Source organism: Physeter macrocephalus, chromosome 15 (genome assembly GCF_002837175.3).
Source record: "Physeter macrocephalus isolate SW-GA chromosome 15, ASM283717v5, whole genome shotgun sequence".
Lineage (NCBI taxonomy): Eukaryota > Metazoa > Chordata > Mammalia > Artiodactyla > Physeteridae > Physeter > Physeter macrocephalus.
Window position 1 is genome coordinate 18,627,752 of NC_041228.1, and position 12,319 is coordinate 18,640,070.

A 12,319-nucleotide genomic window follows, 5' to 3' on the forward strand; every position below is an offset into this window, starting at 1 on the left:
AGCCCCCTCATTACATTCTTAATTCTCCTCCCCACCCCACTCCCATCTTCACAGCTGGCAAAATAGTGAACTGTAATTTATCTTCCCATTAAAATGATTACAAATTCAGAATGAGTGGAGTTCAAATTAAGTTTTCAAAACCATATGGCAAAGGGAGACCCACTTTAAAAGTTAACGGAGAAACTGACCATTCTATCTTGTCAAAACATAAACACTTCTAGAAATTAATTAGCTTTTTCCCGACAGAAGGGAAAAATCATTTGTCTATTTGCTTGTTTGCAAAAGTTCTCATACCAGAATATCATAGTCTTATATATGTGATTCTGTTTTACATTGGTCTTACCCTGACACTTCTTAACCCTCTAAATTGTAATCTAGCATTTTGCTTAAGAGCAAGAACTCTCAGCTCCAGCACTTTCTGGCTGAAACATCTATGGCCAGTTAGCTTACATACTTCGTTCCTCAGTTTTCCCATCTGTGAAATGAGGATAACAGGTATATCTTCTACACAGAGTAGCTTATAAAGCTTAAAGGCATAGATATGCTCTTGATTATATTAATATATGTATATTTCTAATCATATATATAAGCACTTGGAAGAGTCTTTGGCAGGTAATATATGCCATATAAGTATTATTGTTATTATTATCATGCCTACCATTACCACAGAGAGAATAGTGATATTCACTGGCCTTCTTTATTTAAATGCTCTATTACAAACCACTTTCTTGCTAAGTATCTCTGGGATTAATCTATAGAAGAAACATAAGGTGGATTTTGGATGCTGTAATTAGAATGTCAGTTATGACTACATGACACATTTCAAGATAAAAGATTTATATATAAAACATAAAAATAATGACTTAAAAAGTCATGATATGAAACCTCACTAATATGAATGATTTTTATATGGTTAATTATCTTCAAATCAGGAAGGTTCTGAGACAATTTTCTGGACTATTTATGGTATATTTTCTCTGTGCTGTATCAAGAATAATACTATAAAAAGATATATGTAAAATATCAGTCCCATCTGGTGTGGTAGTAATGTGTTATCAAGTTAATGATAAATATCATCACATTCTTTAGCCAATCCAAAAAGAAAGCATAAAGTTTATTTTTAAAGTTTTAATATTTTGTCTTTCATCACTCTGTGTCATCCAAATGCATTTTTGTAATAGTTTTATTGAGATATAATTCACACACCACAAAATTCACCCATTTACTGTATATAATTCAATGTTTTTTAAGCACATCCACAGAGTTATGATATCATCACCACAATCCAGTTTAGAACATTTTCATCATCCCCAAAAGAAACTCTACACCCATCAGCAATCACCCTCCATTCCCCCTCCCCACTGCCACTGGCAACCACTTTCTGTCTCCACAGATTTGCCTATTCTGGACATTTCATATAAATGGAGTCATATTGGGTTGGCCAAAAAGTTGTTCGGGTTTTTCCGTAACATGGAAAACCTGAAAGAACTTTTTGGCCAACCTCCTAGTATGTGTCTTTTTGTGTCTGCCTTCTTTCACTTAGTATCATGTTTTCAAGGTGCATCCATGTTGTGGCATATATCAGTACTTTATTCCTTTTTATTGCTGAATAATACTCCCTTGTATGAATAGACCACACATTATTTACCCATTCATCAGTTGGTGGGCATTTGAGTTGTTTCTGGCTTTGGCTAGTATATAAAATGCTGCTGTGAAAATGTGTGTACAAATTTTTATGTAGACATATGTTTTTGTTTCTCTTGAATACATACTTAGGAGTAAAATTGCTGGGTCACATGGTAATTCTATGTTTAGTCTTTGAGGAAATACCAGAATGATTTCCAAAGTGGCTGCATCATTTTACCTTTCCACCAGCAGTGTATAAGGGTTCCAATTTCCCCGCATCCTTGCCAACAGTTCTCATTATCTGTCGTTTTGATTATAGCCATCCTGGGGATGTGAACTGGTATCCAAATGCAGTTTTAAGATACAAAATCACTCAGATACATTGAGCAAGGAACTAAAATCTTTTACGACAAGGGAAAGCTCAAAGAGATTAGGAAAAGGATCCTGCAGTCAGGCTGGAGAAGAAGGCAGGAGATGTTTTTAAATGTTACTCAATTTCATATCCTTATGCAACCAGCTGCCCTTACCAAAGTGTCAGGATTACGGAGCCAACCCCCAATTTCACATCTGGAGCTTATAATAATCATAGCAACAACTACTCTTGATTTATTGATTTATTTTACAAAGTTCCTTCCCATGTTATACCCCATTTGATCCAACACCACAGATCTTACATAGGAGGATATTATTATTCCCATTCTGCAGGCACAGTCGCTGAGGCCCAGAGTGGCTAACTGACTTGCCCAAGCAAAAGTAGTTCAAAATACATACATCCATATGTACAATATCCATATATACATCCATAAATAAATATTAAATTAATAAAATTCACAGAGCTGGACCTGGAAGCCAAATTTTGTATTTCAAATCCAAATCCTGGTGTCTCCTTTCCTTACCACCTTCATTCACCTCATCTTTGATGACCCAGAAAGCAACAGAAAAGAAAGAGAAAGCAGAGAGGAGGAATTGTCTGTGTGTCTGTGAGTGAGTGTGTGTGTGTGTGTGTGTGTGTGTGTGTGTATAGCAATTAGAGGCAGGAGGCCTGGACATCACAAAGTCCCCACAATCAGCCTGTGAGAAAGCAGTTAGGGATGTGAAAACATGTTGTGACAGTGACAGCCAGGAGGGCTGCATCCCTACTCCTTTATGAGAGGTTCTTCCAGTAACCAAGAAGCTAGTGGCATACATGGCCACTTAAATCCCTAAATTCTGAATATTACATTATCTGTACTTACAATAGTATATTTAATTATATACACTAGTTAGTCAAATATTCGAGTAATTACTATGTACTCTGTACTCAGCACAGTGCAAAGATGGCAGAGATTTTTAAAAAGCAATGATGACAGTTTCCCAAAGTAAAATTAAGTAACTAACATTTACTAAGCCTTTTACATGTAGCATCTCCTCATTTAATCCTCACAAAATTCCTGCAAGAGAAGTAAAACGTAGGCACAGAGAAGTTAAGTAAATTATCCGCAAGTCACAGGACTAATAAGTGGTGGAGACAGAATAAGAACCCAGGCAGCCTGTGTTCTTAACCACCAACCAATCCTTTGTGCTAGATCTTGCTCAGCTGGAAGTCACGTGTGGTGACACACAGAGACCAATAACACTCATTAATTCCAACAACCGTTTGTTGAATGCTCTTCAATACTTGAAGCCCAGAGGAAAACCCTCACAACAACCCTATGAAGTGCTATCTTCATTGCCTTTCTACAGATGAGGAAACAGAGGCTCAGAGAAGTGAATTAACTTGTGTCCAAAGTCACAGAACTATAACAGCTAAGGCTGGCATGATGCATACAATATCCCAGGCACTGATCTAAGCACTAACTCATCTAATTAATCCTCATCACAATACAGAGGTAGGCTCCATTATTACCCATCATTCTTAGTTAAGTAACTTGTCCTAGGTCCCACACTAGTAAGTAGCAAACCCAGATTCACTCTGGTTTTAAAGTCCTCCTCAAAACAGCTTAATGTTAATTCTATCTTCTTACCGACACACTAAGCCTAGCCCTCAAACTTGCTGCCGTGCAGAGAGGTGCCTGGGAACAGGGGAAGTGCTCTGGGGACCTCCACAACCAAGGAAGGGGTATTTAAGCATCTCGAAGGAGAAAGTGCTTTCTGGACAAACAGAGGCACCCTGCAGTTTATTATTTTAAAGGAAGTGAAACGTACCCAATTGAGGAGCAGATAAATTATTAAAGTGTTCCAAGGTGAATCAGAAAAGCTTTATTTTGATTTTTTTCAGTTAGAAAATCTCTTGATGGAAAAGAAGCTTTTATTCCCTTTAATTCTGACTATACGTTAAAAAATCATCAAGGGATAGAAATGCGCAATTTGCCTCTTGTAACGTTAAACTCAATTAATTCTGACCTCCAATATTTACTTTCTCAATCTAAGGGCAGCAAGCAGGGTGGTTACCAAACCTTTAGGGGTCGTTGCAAGAGTCTCTCTCCTTCGGGTCCTGAAACACAGCATTTTAGAAACCAAAAGGAGCCTGGAGATTCAGGCCAAGAACTAGAAGAGGCAAGCGCACCGTTCCGATGGGACAGGGGCCGGCATGCAAGTTTTGGCTCAACCACTGTAAAGCCAAGGGGTTTTTCCCCCTGGCAAACTGATTAATGACCACAAGACGGGCAGCTGCGGAACCGGTCATACCATAAGGAGAATTCTCAAACAGGAATCCAAGAAGGACCGGGATGGGATGGGAATGATAAAGTGGGCGGGAGGGGTTCCTGAATCGGGGGGTAACTGCCTGTCCTGGACGCAGTGACACACATCAAGTCCCAATTCTTGCAGCAGCCGGGGGCCGATGGACCCTGCTGCCCAAAATGTGCGGGCTGGGGGAGCTGGCAGCAGGGCAGCGGGACAAGGTGCCTCCACGCCCCCTTGCGGACCCAAATAATGACTGATGAGTATGTGCCAATTAAGTGATAGGTACAGTGTTCCAGAAATGTTCTCAGTTTAGCCCCCACCACAACCGTTCAAGGAAGTTGCCAAGATCAGCCCCATTTTACAGATGAAAATACTGAGGCTCAGGGGAGTGAAGCCAGACTTGCAAGCCAAAAGGAAAACCTTAAGTGAAGGGGATCTGGTCTGGCTCCTTTTATCTAGGAGTAAAGGGGCTGGGGTTGGGGCCGGCGGGGGCCCTTCACCCGCTCCTCTCGCTCTCTGAGCCGAGGAGAAGCTAGCTGTCAGCCGGGAGGCCTGGCAGCTCCCGGGTGCCCGGGCAGAGAGGGCGCGCGCGGTCGGCAGCAACACGTCTGCGGGGCGCAGGGCTGCAGCAGCTGGGCGAGGGCGCAGCGAGCACCGCGCGCCCGCCCGCGTCCGCCTCGGGAGCCCCGCGCCAGTCCGGAGTCCGCCGGGCGCCGGGCTGCAGCAGCTAAGCGGGGGCGCGGCGGGGACGGTCGACGCGTCCGCAGGCGTCCCGGAGCCCCGCGCGAGTCGTTAGCCACGAGCCACGGCGCGCGCCAGCGCGCGCCTGCCACGGACACTGGCTGGCAGTGCCACCGCTAGCCTCCCCCGGCACTGCCCCACATCTTACCGTAGCTGCTCTCCGGTGACCAGGACCTCAGCCATGCGCTCCAGCTCCCTTTGCTGCGCCCCGCCACTCCCGCTGGTGCTACTGTCGCTGCCACCGCTGCCAGCGCTGTTGCCCTCCTCCATGGTCGGGGCTGCGCCGCTACCTCTGTCTTCGCTGTCCGCCGCGGGTTCGGGTATTAAATCAGCCTGCCCTCACTGAGGCCTCCCCCGCCATCTTTGTTAGGGGCCGTTCCGTAGTTCAGACGCGATTGGCTGGAGAGGGAATCCCTTGTGGGTAGGCTGAGGCGCTCCGCGAGTCCGCCCCTGTAACTCCAGCTTGGGGGCGTGGCTGGAGCCCCGCGTGGTCGGGGGCGGGGCCGAGAGAGGAAAATATCAACATCTGGGCGGGGGGCGGTTCTGAGCTAATTGTGCTGTTTGATGTCGAGTTCGTTGTGGACCTCTTCCTTTACCCACAAAGCTCATGCTGTGGGATCCTGGGGACAGGCGGGGAGGTTACTAGACAAGTGTGGAGGCATTTTTATTATACTGTCCGTGTCCCAAATTGCCAGAGTGAAAATAATAATTTAGCTAAATAGTGAACAATGAAGGCTGTACATGTCATTGCAGGGCTTTAAGAAATTAAAGCAACCTCCTCACCAAAGACAGCTTACTTACCTTACGGTGTAGTCAATAAAGAACTCTGGCCTGGGAATCAGACAGACCTGGGATCCAGCTCCACGCCTATAATTTTGTAACTAAATGTGCTTAATCCCCAGTTTCTTCCTTTACAAAATAAAAATAATGGTGGCTATCATCTGTTGACAATCTTCTTCATTAAAGATGCTTCAGGTAGTTGTTACCGTCTTTAACTGCAACAAATTATAAAATGAGTATTGTCCTCGTTTTACTCAGGAAGCAGGCCCGGAGAGATGGGGTAACTTGATTCCCGTTCTGCATAAAGTAGGAAAATCGTTTAGCAGAAGTAGAGGTCCCAGAGATAACGAGATTAACTGGCTGTTGCTCATGTTTTAATTCTGTAATCATTACATAGACTATCAAATTTTGCACGGGCTTCAAGCTCAAAAATGAAGTTTCTATCCTGATTCTGTCATTTACCAATTTTGCAAACTTATACTAGTTACTTACCTTTTCTGGGCCTCAATTTCCTATCGATAAAAAAGAAATAATTCCTACTTTATAGGGATGTTGTGTGGCTTAAATGAAATAACATTACGTAAAATTTCCAAGTACATGCTATGTATTCAATAGATATTCTCTTTAATATCATTACTGCTTTCAATACGAAGAAGAAGAGAAAGAAGGAAAAAAAGAAGAAATTCTTGCCAGATACTTTCCATTATGAGTTTTTGATGCTAGACAAAACACTTTTCCTCAAGCTATCTCTAATGAATTTTTTATTATTAATAGGCCTTCAGAATGAAGAAAAGAGAAGTACAGACCTAGCCCCACTAAATCTCTCTTTGATTTAATGGTTTTAAGCTTTTTGAAAGTGCAAAATGAAAAGAAATTTTACCTATTCCTAATTATCCATTGTTCAAGCAACATTTAGTTTTATCCAAAAGCTCTATCTACATATTATAAATCGTATCACTATTATGATTGTCTTCTGGTGTTTCTCCCTTTAAATCTAGTCATGTTTGGTTTGAACTCAGACAGATTCCATTACCCGAAAAATAAAAATGAAAATTTTTTTTTGTAAAATACTTTCTTGTTTAATAGTTTCTGATAAAAAGTTCAAGATCAAAAACTTTTATCATACAAGTTTATGATTAAAAAAACTATTAAAAAATCACCTTAACATAAGGGGAAAAAAATCAAGTCAGTAACATACCTGATACCACTACTCCAGTGAGAGATAGTACAGAATTTATTTTTCATGCTTGATGAGAAGGTTGTGTGTGTGTGTGTGTGTGTGTGTGTGTGTATGTGTGTGTATAGATGTGGACAGGAAATGGGGAATTGGCCTGCTATTATGGTTTTAACCTTTCTTTTGACATATGAGACACACCATGTTCCATTGGGTTAGAAGACAGACCCTTTTTCCTAACTTAGGGAAACGTTACTGAACTGACTCTTGAGGACATGTGAACATAAATGCCAGGACTCTGAGCTCTGGAGCAACTGGTCCCAGAATAAAGTGTGATCTATAGGTATTTCTAGATGAGAGAAGGGTGCTGAAATGGCAATTAATCCAAGATCTTCAAAGGGCTAAAAATTCCAGCAGATCTTGGTTTGACTCCTGGCTCCATTAGAGAAAGTTCATTATCTTTTCTATGTTTTTTCCCTTCTTTGTAAAGTCAGGATCATACCACCAATCCCACTGGGTTGTTGGGAGGTTTAAATAAAATTGAATAAGCCCACTCGTCACAGGTAGAAACTATTAAATGTGAGGCTTCTCCTCCAGCGCACCCTACACACCTGCTTCATGCCTTCTGGCTGTTTTGGTGTTCTGGAGCCAGTGCTTCTCAAACTTTTAGTAGATAAGGATCAAATGTGTGTGCACGTGTGCTTGCTACAGGCATGTGCGTACGTGAGTTTTCAATCCACTGAAGACTGACACTTTGGTAAAATACAGTAAAAAAGAAATTAAGAAAACATACAAAGCACGAGCCCCAATTTTTTATTGTCAGAAAATTGTCAAATTTCTATAAACATTTATAAATGATTTCTCTCAATATATGTATGTCTCAGTGTCTCTCAATACAGGTAATGGTTACCAGCTGGCCGACCACGCTTTGAATAGTTCTGGAAAAGGGTGAGCAGCAATGTGAGATGAACTTGACTAAAACCTGTGAAAGAATACTGTCCACTATGAAACTGAATAGCATGTTAGCTATCATTACTGTTATTGCCTCTTCGTATATACCTGTATTACTCCCACCTGATCTTAAAGGCAACTCAAACCCCACCTTCTCTGTGCTATCTCCTTGTACTCCCCAAAGTGGTGTGTTGCCCTTGTCTACACGTAGTATTCGAAGACGTACGTTATTCTTAACCGTTAATGGAAGTCTGGAATCTCCAGCTGCCACAATTTTTATTCTCTTTCTGTGAATGGAAGCAGATTGATGGTTTAGCAACATCCTGTCCAGATATTTCTGTTGATCATTTAAGAAGGGAACTGGTCTTTAAAAAGTAAATGTAAAGATAGAGAAAAATTAAGTATTCATGTGTTCATTACTTGCACCCATTTTCAATATTTTTGTCACCTTTTTGTAGTGATAGAAATAAAACATTACAAATAAACTTGAGATCCTCCAGTCCCAGGCCTGCTCACTCCCAAGTTCTTAATGCTGTAAAGGTGTCAAAAAATACCTAATCTTTGGTGTATGCTTCCACCTAGTGGTCGATTTTGCAATGACACTAAATGATACTGGGTCTCCTGCAGGACAAGGGCAACGCTCAGGAAGGCTTCGGGGTAATTTGGATGGGGGTGGGGAGGAGGGTGTCGTTTGTCTCCTTATTGGGCGTGTTCCTGGCTTTTAGTGAGCATGGACTAGGGATACTAGGTATTCTCATTTTCTTGAGACAACACCTCACCGAGAAGAAATGAATTGTCCTAAATCCTGAACGTCTTTCCTATGTCCTGTGGGATCTTCAAGTGTAAGAAAAACCTGTTTGCAGTTAACTGAGCTTTAACCTAATTTGGTTTTACCTAGAAACACAAGATATTTTTAAATTTTTAAAATGTAATCTTGAATTGTCCATGGATGCAATTATTATGTACATCAAGAAAAATTTGTACTTTGTTCTGTTCAGAACTTTACCAAAAAAGGTTCATCATTGTATAAAATTGCTTCACCCACCATTTGTGTGGTACCATGAGAACAGCACACCTTTTTCAGCGCATTTGTTAGGTATTGCATGCCTGTGTGTGTATTTGCATAGGAATATATCAAGCCAAATTGCAAAATACCAAATATAAAAAAGAAGTGATGGCAATATTCAGTAAAATATTGTCTTAATTCCGTTATTCTAAAATTATTCATTAGTTATAAATATCTGATGACCACACTAGGCCTTCTACTAGAGTCATTTGAATATTAAAATACACATTATTTTGTTATATGTGATTTTCCTTTTCTATTTCTTCCCTATATTTCAGCATAAGGGCATCATATTGATTTTCTTTTAAATAATGCACCTGGAAAGCTTATGTTCTCTATGAATTTAATGACAAGAAAATAAAGTAAGCATCACATACTCTCTATTATTTTTAAAGGGGACATTGAGTTAGATGGGATTGAGAATTTTTTAATGGAATAAGAATGTTATATTTATTGAGCTCTTTCTCTGTGACTGGCCATGCTCAAAGGGTTATACATGTGTTAAACAATTATTCCTCAGTATAACCTTGTGAGTGGGCCACTTTTTCTTTCTTTCTTTCTCACTTTTTTGTTTCTTTTTTTGTTGGTGTTGTTGAAGTATTGTTAATTTACAATATTGTGTTAGTTTCTGGTGTACAGCAAAGTGATTCAGTTATACATGTGTATATTCTTTTCCATTATAGTTTGTTACAAGATATTGAACATAGTTACTCCCTGTGCTGTACAGTAAGACCTTGTTGTTTCTCTATTTTGTGTATAGTATCAATAGTTTGTGTCTGCTAATCCCAAACTCCTAATTTATCCCTCCTCCAATTCCCCTTTGGTAACCATAAATTCTTATTCTCTGTCTGTGATCTGTTTCTCTTTTGTAAACAAATTCATTTGTATCACTTCTGTTTTTCTGACTGTGCCGTGCAGCTTGTGGGATCTCAGTTCCCCAACCAGGGATCTAACCCGGGCCCTCAGCAGTGAGAGCGCAGAGTCCTAACCGCTGGACCACCAGGGAATTCCCTGTAACACCTTTTAGATTCCACATATAAGTGATATCATATGATATTTGTCTTTCTCTATCTGACTTACTTCACTTAGTATGATAATCTCTAGGTCCATCCATGTTGCTTCAAATGACATTATTTCATTCTTTCTTATGGCTGAGTAGTATTCCATTGTATATATATATACACCATGTCTTCTTTATCCATGGTTGCTTCCATGTCTTGGCTATTGTAAACAGTGCTGCTATGAACATTCGGGTGCATGTGTCTTTTCGAATTAGAGTTTTCTCTGGATATATATTGTAGTTTGTATCTGCTAATCCCAAACTCCTAATTTATCCCTCCCCCCTTCCCTTTTGGTAATAATAAGTTTGTTTTCTATGTCTATGAGTCTGTTTCTGTTTTGTAAATAAGCTCATTTGTAAACTTTTTTAATTGCGGAGTAATATTTCATTGTATATATACACCACATCTTCTTTATTCATTCATCTGTTGATGGACACTTCGGTTGCTTCCAAGTATTGGCAATTATAAATAACGCTGCCATGAACATTGGGGTGCATTTATCTTTTTGAATTATGTTTTTCTCCAGATATATGCCCAAGAGTGGGATTGCTGGATCATATGGTAAGTCTATTTTTAGTTTTTTAAGGAAGCTCCATACTGATTTCCACAGTGGCTGCACCAAGGTACATTCCCATCAACAGTGTAGGAGGGTTCCTTTTTCAAGGAGGTATATTTTAATCCCTACGATGATTACTAAAAAAATTGCAAAGAGAAAGGGCTAAAAGATCAATTGATAAATTATAATGACATTCTTTTTTAAAAATTCAAGTAATCCACAGGAGGGCAGAAAAGGAAGGAAAGAATAAAAAAAGGTGGGGAATAAAGCCCAAATAAAAAAGTGGCAATTTCACTAGGAAAGACCAGGTGCGAGGCCACAAAACAAGTCTCAATAAAATTAAAATAATTGAGATCATATAGAGTATGTTCTCCATGTATAAGCCATACCATAATGACATTAAGTTAAAAATTAATAAATATCTAGGAAATCACAAATATCTGGAAGTACAGTCTACTCCTAAACAATTCATGGGTCAAAGAAGTAATCACAAAGAAAATTAGAAAATACTTCAAACTGTGTGATAATGAAAGATAACTTTTCAAAATTTGTGTGATACAGCTAAAGCAGAGCTTTGAGAAAAATTTATAAACACATTTTTAAGTGTTTATATTAGAAAAAAGAAAGGTCTAAAATCAATGATAAGAACTTAGAAAAAGAAGAGTAAAGCAAACCCCAAGTAAAGAGAAGTTAATATTTCATAAATATTCCTTCTCCTTTTTCCAGTGGGCATAAGGAAACTTTTGGGGGTACTGAGAATGTTCTGCATTTTGATTGTGGTGGTGGTTTCACCAGTGTCTAAATCTGTTAAATCCTTAAATTGTATGATTTAAATGCATGCAATTTATTTTACTTAAATCGTATCAATAAAGTTGATTTAAAAACAAAGGAGTCCTGAGGCAGCAGTGCCTCCTGTAAATTTAGGGAATAGCAGGGGCACCTGGGTGAGGGGGTGGGGAGGGGATGAAGATTGTATAAGGTCTTATGGGCCTTGATAAGGACTTTGAGGCTGTGGACACAGAAAAATTAAGATCAATAAGACAAAGAGCATTGCTCACCACCCAGCTCTATAAGGGTAAAGTCATAACCCACTGCCATTGACCACTGCCAGTGCACCCTGAAAGGAATTCAGGATGAAAAACAAGATGAGGCATTCTATGCTTTGGATGAGCAGGCCCTTAGATAGATGCATATCTCAGTAAGAATTTCAATGATGCTAGATTATTGCATCTTCCCATACACAGAAAAGCAGTAAAATCATTAACTTGAGATATCTATTCTTTGTCATCAGCAGTCATCTTTTACCAAGATGTATGGTTGACTGCACATATTTCCTAGCCAAAAATCGTGTATAAACTGGTTTTTCCCCCACCTCTTCAGAGTTGCCCGGTTGTCTCCCAGGCTCTAATCCTCATTAAGATCCTGAATAAAACTGAAATTCACAACTCTTTCATTGTGTATTTTTCTTTAAGTTGTCAGAATTTATTTTGAAAGTGATCAGAATCCTTTGGTGGATTTTGAACAGAGGAGTGCTGTGATCTGACTTACATCATTGCAAGGATTGCAGAAGATAATGTATACAGGATACACACCTGAGTGCTTGACTCAGTAACTGTTTAATAGCTATTTCTTCTCTTTTCTAAGGCAATGGAGAACAAAACGGCAAAGCAGGCTACTCTGTGAAACATGAAACACTACCA

The 12,319-nt window shown here is 39.7% G+C and overlaps 1 protein-coding gene across 1 annotated transcript in view; it reads right to left on the minus strand.

Annotated features, from left to right (window-relative positions):
• DEPTOR (DEP domain containing MTOR interacting protein) overlaps positions 1-5,439 on the minus strand; it is a 163,004-nt gene extending 157,565 nt beyond the window's left edge. The window contains exon 1 of the mRNA XM_007127703.3: positions 5,180-5,439. Within this exon, the coding sequence (XP_007127765.1) occupies positions 5,180-5,301 (122 nt within the window). The 5' untranslated portion in view covers positions 5,302-5,439. The remainder of the gene's footprint in view (positions 1-5,179) is intronic.
• Positions 5,440-12,319: the final 6,880 nt, after the last annotated feature.